The 21,571-nt window shown below is 42.3% G+C and overlaps 1 protein-coding gene across 5 annotated transcripts in view; it reads left to right on the top strand.

Annotated features, from left to right (window-relative positions):
• The first annotated feature begins 1,493 nt into the window (after window positions 1–1,493).
• The window catches only part of trioa (trio Rho guanine nucleotide exchange factor a), a 106,439-nt gene continuing 86,361 nt past the window's right edge, over window positions 1,494–21,571 (top strand). For all 5 annotated transcript variants that reach the window (XM_033975561.2, XM_033975560.2, XM_055225366.1 and 2 more), the window contains exons 1-2: window positions 1,494–1,766; window positions 21,300–21,350. In XM_033975561.2, coding sequence (XP_033831452.1) covers window positions 1,697–1,766; window positions 21,300–21,350 — 121 coding nt within the window. In that variant the 5' untranslated portion in view covers window positions 1,494–1,696. The remainder of the gene's footprint in view (window positions 1,767–21,299; window positions 21,351–21,571) is intronic.

Here is a 21,571-nt window from a genome sequence, read left to right as displayed (position 1 = left end):
TATATATATATATAATCTCGAAAATCGAGTTTTTCTGGGTCAGATTTAAGTGTTTCTGCTCCTTGACACATGAACACTTTAGATTCTTGTGTTTGTGTAGTGTTTCTGTTTGATGATAGCCTGTTTTCTGTGCTCTGTGGCCCCTCTCACACATGGCCCCACTCACACATGGCCCATCTCACACATGACACCTCACACACGACCCCTCTCACACACGTCCCATCTCACACACGTCCCCTCTCACACACACGTCCCCTCTCACACATCCCCTCTCACACGGCCCTCTCTCACACACGACCCCCCTTTCACACACGTCCCCTCTCACACACGGCCCCTCACACACACGGCCCCTCACACACATCCCTCTCACACATGGCCCTCTCTCACACCCGGCCCCTCTCACACACGTCCCCTCCCACACACGTCCCCTCACACACGCATGTCCCCTCCCACACGCATGTCCCCTCTCACACACAGGCCCCTTTCACACACATGTCCCCTCACACACATGTCCCCTTTCACACACAGGCCCCTTTCACACACATGTCCCCTCTCACACACATGTCCCCTCTAACACACACGTCCCCTCTCACACACAGGCCCCTTTCACACACGTCCCCTCTCACACACAGGCCCCTTTCACACACACGTCCCCTCTCACACATGTCCCCTCTCACACACAGGCCCCTTTCACACACACGTCCCCTCTCACACACAGGCCCCTCTCACACACATGTCCCCTCTCACACATGTCCCCTTTCACACACACATCCCCTCTCACACACGTCCCCTTTCACACACAGGCCCTTCTCACACATGTCCCCTTTCACACACAGCCCCTCTCACACACGTCCCCTCTCACACACAGGCCCCTTTCACACACGTCCCCTCTCACACACATGTCCCCTTTCACATACAGGCCCCTCTCACACACATGTCCCCTTTCACACACACGTCCCCTCTCACACACACGTCCCCTCTCACACACAGGCCCCTCTCACACACATGTCCCCTCTCACACACACGTCCCTTCTCACACACACGTCCCCTCTCACACACAGGCCCCTTTCACACACAGGCCCCTTTCACACACAGGCCCCTTTCACACACACATCCCCTCTCACACACAGGCCCCTTTCACACACAGGCCCCTTTCACACACGTCCCCTCTCACACACAGGCCCCTTTCACACACAGGCCCCTTTCACACACACGTCCCCTTTCACACACGTCCCCTCTCACACACAGGCCCCTTTCACACACACGTCCCCTCTCACACACGTCCCCTCTCACACACAGGCCCCTTTCACACACACGTCCCCTCTCACACACACATCCCCTCTCACACACAGGCCCCTTTCACACACAGGCCCCTTTCACACACGGCCGCAGACGCTCCTTGATGACCCACCGTCTGCTCATTTCCGAAAGCTCCCGGAGATTCACGGAGCGGCCCCACCTCCGCGCGACTCTCCCTCGGCTTGACTCCGAGGAGGAGCCGGTGCTCGGGGCTGGTTCTTTCTCGCATGTCTCCCCGGTGAACATGGGGGTCCACACATGGCTCCTTTAGTCTTTTCCAGCTCCAGACGGCTCCCTGTGATTTTGATGGCTCTTTGGTCCGGGGGGGAGTGATTTTTGTGCCTTTTGTGCCGTTTTTGGGGGAAGTGTTCTCGGGACACGGTGAGTTGTAGCCGCCATGAGCTCAGGGGAAGGAGCAGACGAGACACCGAAGGACGGGAGCGACTCAGCGGGCCTTGTGCAGACAGGTAAGCCCGGGTCTGGACTCAGGGCTCGGGGTTTGGCCCCTGGGAGCCGCGCGGAGGGGGACGCTGCGTGAGGGACATTGTTCTGTTTGTTTGGCCTTGGCTCTGGCTCTTTTACATCTGCTGCAGTTTTATCGCACATTAACGAGTCTAATAAGTGAAAACAGAAGTGTGATTTCAGTAAAGACATGGAAGGTTTTTTTGTTTTGTTTTTTAATAATGACCTAAATCAGACTCAGAGTCAAACAGTTTGAGCTGCAGCGATTATGTGGAGAGTTTATGGAGCTTCTGCAAATGAAATACTCAGATATCTGCTGTTATTGTTGTTCTTCAAGTCTTTAATTTTGCATTTTAAGCTGTTTTCTTTCTCATTTGGCATAATCTGCTCTATTGTAGCTCCTTTACACTCAACTTTGTGCGTAAAAAAAAAAAAAAAAAGGTTTTGGTTTGGTCCAGACGTTCATGTGCCGCACAGTTTGACTACTTTACATTAAACTGTTGTAAAATTGTTGTTTTGTGTTTGAATCAGACGTATTATTTCGTTTAAACATGTGTGTGCGATGTTAATCCACAGTTATAGAGTAAGTTAATGTTGTCTTTGACTTGTCTCGGATGCTCACAGCGTTAGCATTGAGAGCTAGCAACACATTTGTGAATCTGATTTGGAGACTCCTGTGAGCTGGACACGGAGCTAATGGGAGCTAGCAGCGTTAGCATTAGCACTAGCACTAGCATTAGGATTGGCAGCGTCAACATCACTAGCAACATTAGCATTAGCATCGGCAGCATTGGCGTCACTGGCAGCGTTAGCATCAATAGCAGCATTAGCATTAGCGTGCCACTCTGTCACAGCCATGACAAAGCGTCTGTGTTTGCATCGATGACTGTACAAGAACAGCACGTGATTTACCATTAAAGTTTAAGAGAAAAAAAACAGTTTAAGATGCGCATTGTTTGACGCTTTTGTGCTTTTTTCCTGAACTAGCATAAGCAACCGGGCTATGTAAACAATACATGGCGTGGCACATTGAGGGATGGGTGTGCTCAGAGCTAGCAGGAGGCACACAGCTCACTGTTCAGGCACATTCACACATCCACGGCAGGTTTAGCTGTCAAAGTCATTGTATTTAATAATAATAATTGCATTTGAAGACATTTGTATTGTTCTGTAGATGTTGCACGTGTATTTGCTTTAGTAAGTCATAGCTCTGGATGTAAGACTTCACCAGTATCTGTCTAAGGCCACATTTAAACACAGCCCAGAGAAGATTTATCTGAGGTTCTGTGTTCTCTCCCCCATCCTTAAACTGCCTCTAATTGCAGTGTTGAAAAGTGGAAGTAGTAAGTCTCTGCTGCTCAAACAAACAGCACAAACCCTGTTGCAGTTCAGTGTGTTTTGAGTGACTTCTTCATTGGTTTCAGTTGAATATTTGAAGGTGTAAATGACTGAACAAACATGTGAATGCAGCTCTTTGACATCCCGCCTCTGGCTCTTGCGGTTTTGTTTTGTGTGAGATAATAAACCACACACAGAAGTTGAGTATTGGCATTGTGCACATCTGACACTTCCTTTTTAGAAAAAGATGTGAAAGTCTGAGTTGTGATCTTACTCAGATGACGCCACACTATTCTGCTTTTTATGTTTTACATGCAGTGTTAGGAAGTAATGGAGTATGTGTGCAGAGAGTACATACTTCGAATACTAATTTTGAGTAAAAATGTAGAGGCAGGAGGTGTAGAGATTGTGCTAAATTGTGATTTTGGTGCTTTTAGGGACCAGTCTCAAATGCAAAGTTGAAAAAAACTTGGAGGAGTTTGTCCTGATGAAGGCCGAAAGAGAGCGACAGTGGCTCAGCTGGTCCAGTGTTTGTCCACTGATCCGAAGGTTGACGGTTCGAATCCAATACTTGACATAAGCAGTCAGATCCACTGATCCACAGGTTGGCGGTGAGATTCCAGCTCCCACAGATGAATGCTGTTGTTACGGGCGAGACTCTTAACCTTTGAGCCTTGAAGGTGAAAAGCTCCTCATAAAAATGTGACTATTTAACATTTACCAAGGGCCGAAACACATTGCCATAGTTTTAACTTTATCTACCGTGGGGTGGTAATAAAGGCTTTTAATTATTTTGTACTTTCAGCTCCTTAGTTTCTTTCAGCTGATTTTGAGTTACTGTATTTAGGTACACGCTGGTATTTGATCACACAATTTAGGCTCAAACTGCACAGAATCAGTGAGGAAAGTATAAAACCCAGCTTTTGTGGTGAGGTAGGTGAGATATTTCCTTCTCCGATGAGTGACAGGAAACAAACATGAAGCTGTTTTTACTCCTATGTTGCGTTTTTACAGTATAATTTCAATTCAACTGCATCAAAGTATTCTAAGTACTCTATTCATAACGCAGTACTCTGATTGGACCATGCATCTGAATAGGTCACAAGACACATTTTAAAGCAGGTATTCAGTATTCTGTTACTAAATACATTTTCAAAGTATTCTTCCATCTGTTTATGTGACACAGCTGCATCCCGTTCTCCTCGTGGTAATCAGACGTTGCATATGTTCTGTGTAATGGAAGCATCAGTTATGGCCCATTGTCTTGCCAAAAACACATCTGCAGCTGCATTAATGGGGACGGTATTGTACAAAACAGCTTTTATTTACCATAGCAGGCATACATACGTGGTGTGGTGGTCGCTGCCCCTCTGCTCTGACCCATCGCAAGACAGAATTTATTTATTTCTCATCTGTCTATTGAGGTAAATTAATGTTGGATAAAACTGCATCCTAAAAACACAATGCTGTACTGTTTACATGTTTGCCACTGGATTGTGTATCCTAATACTTCCAGCTGTTCTTGATTAATGTGCCCCTTATTTTAGTGCTTATGACACACACCTCCCTTTGAGAAAGTCTGGCCCTGTTACAGACCATAGACTGTATAAAGAAGTGAACTGAGTGAGTGTGACGTCACCCACAGCGTTCAGTCAAATGAGGCTCATAGAGGCTAAACCGAACGTCACTAACATCTGTCTAACTCCTTTTAATATTTGCACTGTCCAAATGCATTTAGAATGAAGTAATGATCTACCAAACCTAATTTCCTATGTTTATGTGATTATTTTACATTTAAAATTAAACAATGACTTTAGTAGTAGCATAAATAGTAAAATAATACAAATAAAATAGATTTGTGAGTTCTGTTTTTGTTGTAGGACACCACACCCGACACACCTGTTTTAACAAATGACACATTTTTGGTATATTTTTGTTATAAACTTTTATAATATTTATTATTGTCCTTGAAAAAGAAACTCATGCCTCATCTCTGACTGTTCAGACCAAGTATTGATCTGAAATGGAACATTTTAAACATTTTGAATGTTTCACCAAATGGCATCCAACACTGTGGCATTTGTTCTTCTTATGACGATGGGTCAGCAGCAAAAACTAAAAATCTGAATCTGTGGCCGCAGAGTGATGTCACATGATGCATGAAGACATCAGATTGTCCAAAATGTCATTTAACTTGGGTTTAACAAATGACACTGATGAAAATAGACTTTTGAGGACAACTATATTTAAGACTTTAAAACCAGTTCTTTTTGAGTTTTAATATTTCTATTTGTTTATGTCGAAACCTGTAAAATTATTATTCCACAGAGAAAAGTTTATGATTTTGTCCCTTTTTTAAATTTGTGCAAACCAATGTCCACTGATTCTGTGCGTGACATTTCAAAACTTTAAACCCATAATATTCTTTCAAATCTGGTTTCTTCTTCCAACTGCGTCTTGATACTAAAGTGATATAAAACAAATCAATTTAAACAATTTAAAGTTTTGTACTTTAATAGCTAGAAAAGTTGCAGCTTCTGGACAAAAATGGCAACGTCACGTGACCCATCCATGAGCATTTTGGGCTTTTATAATTTTCCATTTGATACGTCTTGACAGATTCCGTGTTATCTGCACATACATATCCCACTGTCTGACCCACAGTGAGCACTACCAGTGTTTTTCACACCAGCCCTGCTTCTGTCTTCTCTTGTTTTGCTCTTGAACTTCCTCTTTGCAGATGTGGGAGTCTTGTTCTGACACGCACAGGTTTGAGTGTCTTGCCAGAGGCTATGCTTATTTTTCCTTACGTTACCTCCCTCCATCCCCAGCCCCATCGTCTTCATCTCTTTTTCCGTCCTTCGGCACTGCTCTTTGTGTTTCCAATGAGTTGCCCCTTTCTAACTTCTCCAATGTGTGTGTCTGCTATTTCCACATCAAATAACCCTGTCTCTCAGTTCTTTTCACGTCTCAATTCTGATCATAGACTGTATAAAGAAGTGGACTGAGCGAGTGTGACGTCACCCACAGCGTTCGGCTTCAGTCAAATGGAGCTCGCCGAGGCTAGAGCGGTTATACGGGAGAATTTGGAGCAGAGTTCCGTATTTGGAAATCCGACCTCGAGTATCATAATAACCAAAGAGCCAATCAGGAGCAAGGCTGTTGAAGGTAACGCCCCTTCCCACTCGCATCGCTGGTTTAGCCTGGAGCGAGCACTTAAAAACGCTGTCAATCAAACCTGTTGCTAACGCCAGTGGGAGCGACCTCGGGGAAAGAAGGCGTCTGATTTGTCTGTTATTAATGTTCATATCTTGATTTACAGACACAATAGTGAAATAAAAACCCCAGGATCATGTTTGTAAAGCGGGTTAATACGAACATTTAAGACCAAAATGACGAGTCTGACAGCAGCAGGTACAGAGAGAGGAGACAGTTTTTCAATGTAAAGTGATTTGGAGCCAGAGTCGATGGAGCTGGAAGCACGCGAATGATCACTTCCTGTTTAGAAAGTAGCAGCTAGCACATTAGCTATGACCATTTATATATACCAGGGGTTGCCAACCTTTAACACCTAAAGAGCCATTTGGAGGCTTTTGACATGTAAAATGAATATAACACTGTATATATAGTTTTTCTTTTACCTTTACACTTTGTATAAACTACTATAGCGTGTTGCTTATGAAAATATCTGCGTGAATATTTATTTTACCCGGTTAATGGGACTTCGGCTCCTGAACCTCTGCACAGCGACTGCAAATTGGGGCTGTAGAAGTCACTTTCATCTTTACACGGGACTGTAAGCTGTCGTCTGTGAGGCGTGAGCGTTGTTTGCCGACCCCTGATATATACAATCTGTAGTTCTGATGCAACATAATAAAAAAAGCTAGCTTCCTTTCCCATTATTCTGTCCCCCAGACTGGAATTAATACCTATGGGGCCTCAGCAGAGAAAAGGGGAGTTCTGTTGTGGCATACTGTCAATCACCGAATCATCCCATCCCAAACATCTCGAGCTTCACCGATGACTCAGACGCTGCTGGCCTGAAGTTCCTCTATGGAGAGAGAGAACGTTCCCGTAACTTCATGAATGCGTGTGTAGGTGCTACCCAGCGCCGCTCACAGGCCCGGGCAGTGAATGAATGCCGGTGTGTGTTTTGTCATAGAAGGGAAACAGACGAGCTAAAGAGTTGGAGTAACGTGATCCGAGGGCTGCGTTTATGACAGTGCCGAGTCAGGCTGAGGTCTGCACACTCACCAGCCAGGGCCCACAGACTAATGGGTATTGATCCAGGAGATGGAGACTGATGGAGGCCGCTCGCTAAAGGTTTTCTCCAGGCTTAAAGCTGCCAAAGTCCTACAACAGAAGCTCAACTAATGCCAAACACGAGCGCGTTTCCTTTATCTTCTGTTGTGTTCGGACTCTTCGGATTAGAGGAGATTTACTGGCTCCTATCTTGGAACTATATATTCAGTACTTACACAAAACCGCAAGCCTTTCTACTAATGTAACACAGAAACAGTATAATGTACAATTACTCTTATCAAAGAGGCGAGAGCTCATAAGTGCATCTGTGAGCGAGTAAGTAAGTACTGAATGAACCTAAACCACGTCAGACTGTATAAAGAAGTGGACTAAGTGAGTGTGACGTCACCCACAGCGTTCAGCTCCAGTCAAATGAAGCTCATCGAGGCTAGAGCGGTCATAGCGGCTAATTTGAAGCCTATTTAGCAGTGTCACGGCAACCAAAGAGCCAATCTGGTGCCAGGCTGTTGAAGGTAATGCCCCATAGCAACACTGTCAATCAAACCTGTTGCTAATGCTAGTTGGAGTGACCTCGGTGAAAGAAGACAGCTGATTTGTGCGTTTTTAAACTTCAAATCTAGGTTTACGGACACAATAGTGAAAAAACATGTAGAGCGGGTTAATAAACGTTTCAGGAGCAAAATGACGAGTCTGACAGCAGCAGGTACAGAGAGAGGGGACAGTTTGTCAAAAAACTAAAAATAAACTCAAAACTCAAGAAAAAAAACAAACAAAAAAAACTCAAAATAACTCAAGAAAATAAACTTTTAAAAAAAACTAACTAAAAGTAACAAAAATATTATAAAAAAAATAACTAAAAACAAACAAAAAAACAAAAGAAAAAAAATTTAAATAACTAAAAAAAAATAAAATAAAATAAACTTAAAAAATTAACTCAAAAAACTAAAACAAACCCCAGGATCATGTAGTTCATACGAACATTTAAGACCAAAATGACGAGTCTGACAGCAGCAGAGACAGAGAGAGGGGACAGTTTTTCAGTAGAAAGTGAATTGGAGTCGACGGAGCCTGCAGTGCGCCCATGATCACTTCTTATTTGGAACATGGCGGCTAGCAGGTTAGCCATGTCCATTTATATAAACAGTCTGTGGTGCGTTCTTTGAATAGTAGGTCACTGGTCTATGTCTTCAGGTAGTTCCACAGGTAACTCTAACACCTTTTTTAGAAACGAGATGAATGCATAGGTCAAAGGTTAGTTTGTCACCGTGAGAACATTGACAGAGGAACAAATTTCAAACTTCAAATGTGTGAATATGAGACTTTTTATCACTCCGTTTTACACCAAGAATTGTCATAAAACCTTCCTTTGAGACGTTTCTTGCTAAAATACAGCTTTTTTTTCCCTGCTAAGACCAATAGTTAAATTTGTTTGTAGCCCTAAGCGTGGATGATGTCAGTGTGAACTTTTAGATCTGTCACCGTAATCCAACCTCAGATCAAAACAAAAACGAACAGCTTAAATTTCAGATGGAACTATTTTACTTCCTTTATACTTACTCAACAAATGCTTCTGTTTTTGTTGTCGACGTTAGCTCTTCACAGCAGTAGACACAGACCTAAAGGTGAGTGATATTTTATTGGATTAATCCTCACTGGAGTTTAGTCTAGACCTGTTACTATAATCACTGTATTGTCTTATGGGAACAGTACTTTTTGAGAGGGTCAATATTTATCTTGTGTACATTTACAGTACTGGGAAATATTGTTGTTGTTTTTTTTTTGTGGCTATACGATGAGATTTAAGCCATAAAAGTGTAAATAAATAACTTGTCTGACTCATTACAGACGCAAACTAACGACTAAACTGTTTCATTCTGCTGTTTATTTATTGCAGCTCATGATTTTTAACAATATTGTAGATTTAGAATCGTTTTTCTAGTGTAAATCTGTTTGAATCTTGGGTTTTTGTGTCAGTGGCATAAATCAATGTTTCAATATTATCGTTTATCGTCTATATTTACTTCAGCGATATATATTGAACTTCAAAATCTGTTATTGTGACAGGCCTAGTTTAGTCAGTTTGAAAGGCCTCACTGCTCCGAGAGACGTCAAGGCCGGAGCTAATTTGCAAATTAGATTGAAGCTTCATTTATAGTAGCATCAACTCTTGGCTTGGACCATAGACTGTTTATATAAATGGACATAGCTAACCTGTTAGCCGCTTCACATTGAAAAACTGTCCCCTCTCTCTGTCTCTGCTGCTGTCAGACTCGTCATTCTGGTCTTAAATGTTCGTATTAACCCTCTACATGATCCTGGGGTTTTTATTTCACTATTGTGTCTGTAAATCAAGATATGAACATTAATAACAGACAAATCAGGCGCCTTCTTTCCCCGAGGTCACTCCCGGTAGCGTTAGCAACAGGTTTGATAGTTTGACAATGTTGCTAAGCGCCCGCTCCCTCCGAAACCAACGGTGCGAGCGGAAAGGGGGCGTTACCTTCAACATCCTCACTCCTGATTGGCTCTTTGGTTGCTATGATACTCGTGGTCGGAATTCCAAAAGCTCCAGATTAGCCGCTATAACTGCTAGCCTCGATGTAGTTCCAGTCTGTAGGGTGGTCAGACACGTTGAAAAGGCTGCAGCGGGAGACGTGTGGTCGCCGGTTTCTTAGGCTTGTTGTTTGATTGGTTTAGTAAAATTAATACTCGCTGTTATTCAACTATTAATGAACATAAGTTGTAGTTGTTGACTCTTCAAATCAATTCCACTGTTGAGTTATATTTTATGAGAAAATAACCCTCACCCTGACGACTTTTGTTTGATTATTTAGCACAAATTCACGCAGTCTTGTATTTGTGCTTTGGTACATTCCAAACGGCTCAAGGCCTCGTCTGAAGTGGCTGGATACACGCTTATTTTTTACCTGAGTATAATTTTTTTTTCTGTATGTTTGGTTTTGAAAAGTCCTTAACAAACAACTGGAGACTCGTTTGAATGATTCACTTTCCAACCTGAATGAACTTGGCGATATTTTGACAGAGTTCAGTTTGTCAGTGAAGTTCTGATTTGACTTTAGCTAATTATATGTTAAAACTTGGGATTTAGATGTGTAGAACTGTGTTAAATCATTAAATTGTGCTTGTGTTCGCTTTTTATTTAATAATCTCTGACGCCCCTGGATCATTGTTATAAGTCGCACGTTTTAAATCAAAATATTAATCTAAAACGGCTTGATAAAAGAAACAAATCCACTGACTTCTACGTTAGAAAACTGCGGTGTCCCATGGGAGCCGACGTCGCCGTAAACGTCATCGCAACAAAGCGCCGCATGCTGTTGGCGCCCCCTATGGACAGCTGCGCGTCACACTAGCGAGGAGCGAATTTTTCTTTTTCATTTGTACCAAAACAACGATGCGAGGCTGCCGAAACTTACGAGTATCGCCGATTAAGAAAATAAAACTGAAGAAGGAAACGCGTACGTCACAGCGGAGGTGAAAACGGGGGTAGATCGGCAAAATGGCGTCTTGAAAATAAGCGCTTAAAGATTCCTCAAACGTGAATCACTCCAAATACAACTTCAGAGGCTCGACGAGAAGAAACGACTAGAACATGTCTAAAAACTCTGAAAAGTCCAGTTTGCAGCATGGATCTGATTTACCACGAGACCCGTCACACACTCCCACCTCCAGACTCAAACCCTCGACTCCTGTGTGTGTTTTATAAAAAGCATCTCGTCCCACTTTTTCTGTCTCATCCGCCGCGCTCCCGCTCGCTAATTCCTCCGCCGTGACAGCTAATTGGTGCGAGCTCGGGGAAAAGTCTCATGTCCTTTTTACAACCCTCTTCTATTTGATACAAACTGGAACGAGAGGGGGAACACGAGCGAGGGGGCAAAGGGAAAAATGGAGAGAAGATGGAGAAGACAGGAGGTAGGTTCATTCAGACCCGGTTAACTCTCTAGAACTGACAAACCGTTACTTTACGCGTTCTCGTACAGAGCTAAGAGTTGTGAGCGAGTTTATTCAGCCGACGTGGGACGATATTGAAATTTGGAGTCAAAATATTGCGATTAACGATTAAAATGTTATGAATATCAATCGTTATAATTTGAATTTTATGATTAGGATCCATATTTAAACAACCGTTATAGTGTTGTACTTTGTCATAAGTGAAAACAACAATGAGCTATGCGACAGTGGCTCAGTTGGTAGAGCGTTTGTCCACTGACTCACACGTTGGCGGTGCGATTCCAGCTCCCACAGATGAACGCTGTCGTGTTCTTGCGCAAGACACTTAACCCCCCTCGCCCCAGTGTTTGCATACATTGGTGTGTGAATGAGTGAGTGTTTTTTTTATTTAAAGTACTTTGAGCCTTGAAAGTGGAAAAGTGCTGTATAAAAACATGACCATTTAAACGGCATCACTTCTACTCAGCGCAGGTGGATGAGAATCAAGAAATGCAACAGTTCTACAAAAGGAAAGATGATTATGACCACGAAAAACTATGATGGAGCTACAAAAAGTCCAGTTTGTAGAGCCTCATAGTGAGCTACAATAATTCAATGCCGCTGGAGGCCCCTAGACACAGTAGTGCCTTAAGTTTGCTAACTGTAGCGTACGCTCTTGTTCTGCCGCACTTCCACATTTGCAGTACAGTTTCATGTGTAGACTTAAGAACTTTTTCTAATTGTTTACCTCTAAAATCTGGAATCATTGGTGCTCATGCCCGTGTACTCTTGTGGAATAGATATTATAATATTGCTTATAATATCTGTTTTTACGTAATATTGGTTGATATTTTGTGTATTTTGTTGCATGGACCATACTAACAAAGACTGAAGAAACATGTGACTGCCTGGTTAAGCTTCTACCTGTAAATAAAAGCTTGACAGATGCTTTGGAATGGAGCGAAAGAGTTCCCAGTGTGTTCCTATTTTAAGCAGAAAGAAGGATCTGAACTAGGACAACCACCATTGTCCTCTCGTCTCGGTCCCAAGTGAATCGAAATCTGCCATCTCACTGCAGCCCTCCCTCGTATGTTCACTTTCTCCATGTCTGACCCCGACGTTTTATCTCGAGCGAACGTCCCAACGCCTCCGGCTCCATCGACTCTGGCTCTAATTCACTTTCTATTGAAAATCTGTGTCCTCTCTCTGTACCTGCTGCTGTCAGTCTCGTCATTTTGGTCTTAAATGTTCGTATTAACCCTCTACATGATCCTGGAGTTTTTATTTCACTATTGTGTCTGTAAATCGACATATCAACATTAATAACAGACAAATCCGGCGTCTTCTTGCCCTGAGGTTGCTCCCGCTAGCGTTAGCAACAGGTTTGATGGACAGCGTTGCTAACTGCTGCTATAACTTTTCTAACCTCGATGAGCTTCACTTGACCGGAGCTGAAAGCTGTGGGTCCACTTTTTTTACACAGTCTATGGCGAGGAAGGGCTCTAAAAAAGTCGCTCTGAACTTTGAGCTTGACGACGACGTTGGTTTTTCACACATTTTGCACATGGACGGAGAGGTGTTAGCTGTTTACACACTGCTAGCGTCAAACTGTTGAGCTACAAGAGAAATCCAAACATAATAATCTAGCTTTTCAATGGTCAAAAGTCCTCAAAATGTCACCTACGAACAGAAAGTTGAAATCCATAGTAGTGTTTTGGTGTAAGCAAACACACAAAATATCTTCTGGTTGTTTATTTTTTGAACACGAGGGCTTCTGACGGCCGTAACCTACGCCAAAACTAGAGCAAAACGACAACAGTCTCAACTCACTAGAGCCAGTCTCCAAAAACAGACCAGTAACTGATGAATAGAACCTTCAATCAACTTCTCTCCATAACAACCAAGTGTCCATACAAAAGCGTTACGTTAACAACAACACACAAACACAAAATCTCACATCATTATACTTGAATAGGCAGAGCTCTGTGGCCTCGACAGCTGTCAAAAAGAAAACACACTTGGTATTATCGTGTATCAATGGTACACTATGACTCTATTGAAACCGTTCCAAGTATGTGGCGCCCTCATTTTGAACTTTTGTGGGAAGATTCCGTAATTAGGCTTTAATTAAGTGTGCAGTTGATGGTTGTGTTATTGTAATATGAGCAGGCTCTTGCCAAACAGGAAGTGTTTGTGTCTAATGCCGTCGTTAATAAGTAGTTAAGCTGAGGACTTTGGGGCCTGTGACGGCATTACACAAGAATGTCTCCTTCAGGTCAGGAGATCATTTGTGATAACTTTTTGTTTTCGGTGGTGTTGTTGTCATTCCGAAGATTATTTTTGTGCTAACGTCTTAAAACAAGGTCGTACTGATGTGAAATGGTTTGATTTGGTTATGATGTAAACAACAAATACAGGAAAAAAGTCCTATCTAACCAGCAAACTAGCTACGTGCTAACCAGCTACGTGCTAACCAGCCCTGTGCTAATCAGTCCCACGCTAACCAGCTACATGCTAACCAGCTACGTGCTAACTAATATCCATAACAGTCATTTTAAGCCCAAAAAACACATTTAAAACACAAGATTCTGCAAAATGTTTACAGAAAAGTTACAGAAACAGATTTTAAATGAAATTGTAGGCCTTGTCGTCATTGGTTACCACAGAGCTGATTTACCTGAGCAGTGTTTGAAATTTTAATATTAGTCTATGAGAAAAATAAATGGGAAATTTCGTTCTGGAACCTTGTGGTGGACTGTCACTGTTGAGCTCCATTGTGTTTGTTGTTTTATTATATTGGCTCATTATTAATTAACAATATGTTTGATCTTTGACCTCATGTGCAGAATAAAGTCACATGCACAGATAAACAGAACCGTTTGAGCCTGGATTTAAACATGGTCAAAGTCCAGGCCTGAGTCACATCTTCATCTTTTAGCTGCAGAAACTGAAATGGTAATTCCCCTGGTTTAGTCCCTGTTTAGTCCTGACGTAGTCCCACTTTAGTCCCAGTTTAGTCCCACTTTAGTCCCAGTTTAGTCCCACTTTAGTCCCACTTTAGTCCCGTTTTAGTCCAGTTTTAGTCCAGGCTTTAGTCCAGACTTGGTCTCACTTTGGTCCCGCTTTAGTCCCAGTTTAGTCCCAGTTTAGTTCCATTTAGTCCCGGCTTAGTCCTTGGTTTAGTCCTGGTTTAGTCCTGGTTTAGTCCTGGTTCAGTCCTGGTTCAGTCCTGGTTCAGTCCTGGTTCAGTCCTGGTACAGTCCTGGTACAGTCCTGGTTTAGTCCTGGTTCAGTCCTGGTTTAGTCCTGGTTTAGTTCTCCTCATGTGAGCTGGTTCATGTGGCTCATGTGGGAGATGTTCTTTGGTGCTGGTCCATGGAGAAACTTGTAAATTTACTAATTAAAAGTTGAACAAAGACACTTTTCTTAAAAATCCTGGCTCTGGATGCCAAAGTAATGAGCTCCACCTTATTACTACTACAAACATTTACTGATACCCACTGTTCCACTTTTCTGACCGGGTGCCAAGTATCAGCAGAAACCTCCTTAATCTCCAGGTAATGCCAACTGTGCCGTCTTGTCTAAACCCTCAGAGCCATAACAATAATAATACAAATAATAAAAATACCGCAAGCTCCTAAATTGGGCTGGAATGGCACCAATAGGCATGGAACGATATTGAAATTTTATGTCGCAATTAACAATTATATCACAATAACGAGTAAAGATTCTGACACTTTAAAAATGTTTAAAAACGGACATGAATAATTATATTTTTAACGTTATGAGTAGGTTCCATGTTTGAACAACTGTAATAGACTTGTGCTTCGTTATCAGTGAAAACAACTACGATCTAACGGAGAACTTTTTGGATTAGCAGGGGCTTCAACAGAAATTTAGGGGCCCCGAGTCAAGAAGCCTCACAATTCTGGGCCCCCCTAAGACTTTCGGGCCGGGGACAACGAACCCCTTTGTCCCCCCCGTTGACAGCGCCCCTGTAATTAAGTCGCTTTTTTTTCTGTACATCCGGTGATACAATTGCGATTATCTTTATCGGCGACTGTCACGATTGTGTAAAATGCGCCACGAACGATTATTGTCACGATAAATGACGTCGTTGTTTATTGTTTTTTCCATCCCTTGTCACCAGAATGTGCAGAAAAAGCTACTTATCAACACAGGATGGGGACAAATGGTTCTGTTGTCTTCTTAGGAAAAGGATACAATTCTGGGCCCCTATTTATTTATATTAGAGGGGGCCCCACGTGAGGTCCGTTGCCCCTGGCTCCCCCAAATTTCTGCTGACGGCCCTGCTCATTCATAACATTCCCCACAGATCGTAGTTGTACAATTTACACCAACGTTTTTAAACATGGAACTTATTCATAACTTTAAAATTATAATTCCTAATACCCGTAACATTTTTAAACCGTCAATAACTTTAATCATTGTCGTGATATCATTTGTTAATCGCAGTTATTTTGATGATAATGATCGTTACACAACCATTTCAGTATCATCCCAAGCCTCCTCCTGAGACCACACTCTCTGGACACGTCTCGCTGCGTTTCGTCAACATGAGCCAGACAATCGGTATTTCTGTGTATAAGGGTCGCTTCCTTTTGAACCCGTGAGTCAAACCATGAGTCCTCGCCGAGAAGACGAGGCAGGGGCCCAAGTGAAGGGTGGTCTCGCAGCTCTTGTCTTGACGTAGGGTCGAAAATGACACAAAAAAACCCTGTCTGTCGGAGGCTGCGGGTACAGTACTGATGTGTGAGGCTGCGTAGAAGGGCGTGGATGCGTTAAAGAGACGTAATTTTATTTTACGAGCTTTTAACCCGTGGAATAACTGTGTTCACTCATCATTAGCTTACACAAAGTTGTATTTAGGTTCATGCTTGTTTGGGTAAGTCTGCCATTGTCCTGCGTTTGAGGCTTGAGTGCTGAGAAAATGTTTGTTTTCAGTTTAAACCCGGCCATTATCTCCACCCACATCCTGGTACTTGGTTTACAATATTTGGAAAAAAATATATATATACATAAAAACAAGACTCTGAGTGGTACATTTACATCTTAGATAAAGTATAACGAAGAGGACGATAAGTGAGTGTGACGTCACCCACGGCGTTCGGCTCACGTCAAATGAAACTGATCGAGGCTAGCAGTTATAGCGGCTAAGTTTCATATTGGGAATTCCGGCCACGAGCATCATAGCAACCAAAGAGCCAATCAGGAGCGAGGCTGTTGAAGGTAACGCCCCTTTCAGCCCGCATCGCTGGTTTAGCAGGGAGCGGGCACTTAGCAATGCTGTCAATCAAACCTGTTGCTAACGGTAGCAGGAGCGAACTCGGGGAAAGAAGGCGCCTGATTTGTCTGTTATTAATGTTCATATCTTGATTTACAGACACAATAGTGAAATAAAAAAACGCAGGATCATGTAGAGGGTTAATACGAACATTTAAGACCAAAATGACGAGTCTGACAGCAGCAGGTACAGAGAGAGGGGACAGAGATTTTCAATGGAAAGTGAATTGAAGCCAGAGTCGATGGAGCCTGCGGTTCGCCCATGATCACTTCCTGTTTGGAACGTGGCGGCTAGCAGGTTAGCTATGTCCATTTATATATAGAGTCTATTATGTCCAAAATAAAATCATGTAAATAAAAATTAGCTTGTTGCCATGGTGAAATGCCACTATGAAGAGGCGAGGATTATCAGTTCTGCAATTTTGGACAGAAAGTCAGTGGTTTCTATGAAAAAATTGTGGTTGTTATGTTATGAAATCGAGCAAAACATATTTCCTAAGGACACAGGAAAAAAAAGTTAAGCGTTAAACGTTTTTTTTTTAACTTCCTGATTCTTTTTTGATGTTCTCTTTGTTTTAAAGACGTGGAAAAACCCTGAACAAAGCCCAGACTTGGAGCAAAACAAGCAGAATATTTCATTAAATATACACAAAAAAACAGGCAAAAGTTTCAAATCAACTAAAGACAAACTAGAAATAAGAAAAATATAAGAACAAAATAGGACTAACTTTTATGAACAGGGGAAAAAGTAAAAAGTAGGTACTGGAATTGCCAATCTACTACTGAACTAAAGGTAAAACGTAGCTGTTAACTCAAACTACCACTTTATGACATCACAAGGTGGAACAGAGCAACTCCAGGTCTGTTTTTGAGGAGCTAACAGCATTAGAACATGACTTAAACCTCACAAGAGTCAGTTTTGTGTGATACAGGACCTTTTAAGATATTTTATTACTTCATTTATACTTGAAGCGTCATAATTTCCTCAGTGACATTTAACAGTTAGCGCTGCGTTTATGCTAATGATCTGGCAGACATCCTTGTGGTACGCCAGTCCCAAAGAGCTCTTTACAAAGCTGGCTCAGAATCTGCGCATTTCTGTGGTTGGATAAACTGAAAGATTTAAACAGCATCTCCAAGGAACAACTTCTCACACTTTACACTCCGTTCCACCTTGTGATGTCATCATGTGGCGATACAGGAAGTGCTCCGCTGTGTTTTTAAACTCCACACACATTCATTTCTAGAATCATTTGTTCAGTAGAGACTGGAAATGCCAGGACTGAAATGATCCAAATGGTAATAGCTATCAAAAACTACCAATTTATGACATCACAAGGTGGAACGGAGCATTTTGAGCTTTGAGTAACACTTTATTATTAGTCTGTTACATCTCCAAAGTCCCAAAAGAGCTCTTTACAAAGTTGGCTCCGAATCTGTGCATTTCTGTGGTTTGATAAACTGAAATATTTAAACAGCATCTCCAAGGAACAACTTCTCACACTTTACACTCTGTTCCACCTTGTGATGTCATCATGTGGTGATACAGGAAGTGCTCCACTGTGTTTTTAAACTTCATACACCTTCAGTAGAATAATTTGGATCATTTCACCCCTGGCATTTCCCGTCTTTACTGAACAAACGGTAAAAGTTAGCTGTCAAAAACCACCAATTTATGACATCACAAGGTGGAACGGAGCATTTTGAGCTTTGGTGATGCAGACAGAAAGAAAGTCCCAAAGCGCTGTTAACAAATTTGGCTCAGAATCTGCCCATTTCTGGTTGATTGGACAAAGTGAAAGCTTTAAGAGCGTCTCCCGGGGAGCCACTTGTCGCACTTTCGACTATGTTCTATCTATTGTGTGTTAATGATCTTATTGTGCGTGCGTAATGGCTCCTTTTGTTGCGGTGTGTTTGACTTCGCTCTCAGCTTCGAGTCGTAATGTTTAGATTGTGATAAGACGCTGGAAAACCACTACTGTAGTCTGTGGTATCGTCGCTTAAGTGAGCGCCTTTGGCATTACAAATATGTGGAGCATGCGAGCGTTTGGTCTGCCTCTCGCGCCCGTCCTCGTCGCCTTTGTTTGTTTATTATCCCATTCGTTCTGTGTGAAGTTTTCCCAGGTACGGAGCAGAATTCCCTGAAGCCCGTCTCCACCTCCGTCACCGATCATTGAATCCTAACCCGCTCCGACTTCGACGACATGTTTGCTCTTGTGTTTTATGCCTCTGTGTGTGTGTTTGCGTAAGCTGTTTGGTAGGTTAGCCTAGTTCAGCAGCCAGATCGTCGTCTCACGGAAAACCCAACAAAGTTCACCATTAAACAATATTATCACAGGAAAAATCGACTTAAGTGAAAGTATTAAAGCACCTGTTTAAAAATGTACTTAAAGAGGAAAAAGTTAAAGTATTTCACGCAGATTTTGAGTCTTATAAAGCTTCAAATGTGGTGATTTTGATCTTTTTTTTTTTTTAAAGATGTTTTTATTTGTATATTTTTGTTTTGCTTAAATTATGAATGTGTAAAAAAAAAAAAAACTTTTACTTTTCAGTCCTGTTCAAAAATGTAGTGGAGTAGAAAGTACAGATACTGCTCTCAAATGTACTCAAGTAAAAGTAAAAAGTATCCACTGTAAAATTTTGGTTCAGGTTATCAGCTCGTCGTTCATTATATGTTGGATGAAACGGTTTATCTTGAGGACTTTTTCTTTTCTTTTTTGGGGAATTTGGGAGTGTTTTTTGGCTTTATGATCAGATTTAAGCCGTAAAAGTTTAAACGAATAACTTGTCTGACTCAAACTAACGAGATTTTACTGTTTATTTATTGCAGCTCATGATTTTTAACAAGTTTTTGTGGTTTAAATCTGCTCTTTGGTTTTTGTGTCAGTGGCGTAAATCAGTTTCAGTATTATGATTTACCTCAGTCACATATTGAACTTCAAACTGTGTCATGGCGACGGGCGTAAGTGCAGTACTTTACTACTTTTACCTCGTTATGTTGCTCCAGTGGAATCTACACATGCACATTTCTTTGTAGTCGGTACCACAGTGTTTAAAGTATCTCTGTCTTTTATTTCTACCCTTGGAGCGGGGGCTTTTTGTGTAACGTTACCCTGGTCTTTTAATGACTTCCCAATCGTGACGTCTCATTTTCTAAGTGTATTTCTCTTCAGTGTTTTGGTTTGAGTGAATGAGGAGCACATCAGGAAACTTCAGCCGCGTTTAATCCTGTTTTGTTTGAGTTTTTCCTCATCGTATCAGGACACGGGACTGACTCAGGCTGTGTGTGTGTGTGTGTGTGTGTGTGTGTGTGTGTGTGGTCACAATGTGGCTGACTCACACCTGTGTCCAGCCTCTGTGTGTGTGTGTGTAACAGCACATGACACTGACCACATCCTCACACACACACAAACACTCATGCACACAGACACACACATGCATACAGACACACACATGCATACAGACACACACATGCATACAGACACACACATGCATACAGACACAAAGACCGAGAAAACCATCCTCACACACACACACACAAACACACATGCAAAGACACAAATACAAGCAGACACACACAAATGCAAACATACACATGCAGACACAGACACACACATGCAAGCAGACGGACACAGAGCAACACATGCGCACACACACAAACAGATACACATGCAGACACACACACATAAACACGCAAACACACAGAAAAATGCACACACAAATATGCAGATACACACTGACACACACACACACATACATAGACACAGACACACTGATATACACAAACACACACACGCATAGACACACACGCACATTCAGACACACTGATATACACTAACACACATACAGACACACATGCGCAATACACAATACACTAACAGACACACACTGACAGACACACACTTACGCAGAGACACACACATTAAGACGCACACACTCACATACGCACGCAGACAGACACACTGATAAACACACACACACACACACCCCTTCACAAACACACACACACACACTCTCTCTCACAAACACAGACACACTGATATACACAAACGCACATAGACACACACATACAGTCACACAAGCACACACACACGCACAGTACACTAACAGACACACACTGATAGACACACACTCTCACATACACACGCAGACACACACACTAACAGACACACTGATAAACACACTCTCTCTCTCTCTCTCTCTCTCTCTCTCTCTCACTCACTCTCACTCTCACTCTCACTCTCACTCTCACTCTCACTCACTCACACACACGGCTCTATCCTGGATCAATGCTCTGATTGTTGTTTGGTTCACAGGGCGTGGGTCATGAGTAACAGATGAGCGGGTGACTCGAGTCTTTCCCTGTTTTGTGACGTAGACTTTTTTTTTTTTTTAAACATGATCTGTGGTTTGGCTCATGGTTCTGACACTTGGTCTATTTGGTTTTGGATGAGCACAAATAACGCTCCGTCGATGTTTAAGACCAGATATGTGTTTAAAATCAGTCACTGTAACGTTGGTCAGGCGGAAAACTGTATTTATACACACCAGACATTTCATTTAGCTGTAGAGTTTTGCATCACTTTACCGTTTTAACCTCACAAAATAAACGTAAACATGACCCGCGTAGTTCAGCGTTACCGTAATGAGCCTAATCAGTGTGTTCTTCCTGTGTTTTCCAGACGGACTCCTCCCTAAAGAGCCCAAAGGAGATGTATCGAGTCAGATAGCAGGTAAACACACTCATACACACACCGACGCACGTTATGTTCCTGTCGTTTCTCACGCAGTAACGCCGTTTTGTCACCGCTTCCCACCTGATTTGTTACCGGCGTCTCCATAGCAGCAGCAGCTCATAGATTGTGTATACATATAGATGGACATGGCTAACGTGCTAGCTGCTACGTTCCAAATGAGAAGTGAGCGTGCGTTTTTTTCCCCCCAAAGTCTTAAA

The sequence above is a fragment of the Periophthalmus magnuspinnatus genome, chromosome 11 (genome assembly GCF_009829125.3).
Source record: "Periophthalmus magnuspinnatus isolate fPerMag1 chromosome 11, fPerMag1.2.pri, whole genome shotgun sequence".
In the NCBI taxonomy this organism is placed as follows: Eukaryota; Metazoa; Chordata; class Actinopteri; order Gobiiformes; family Gobiidae; genus Periophthalmus; species Periophthalmus magnuspinnatus.
This window is presented reverse-complemented; position numbering and strand designations above follow the sequence as displayed.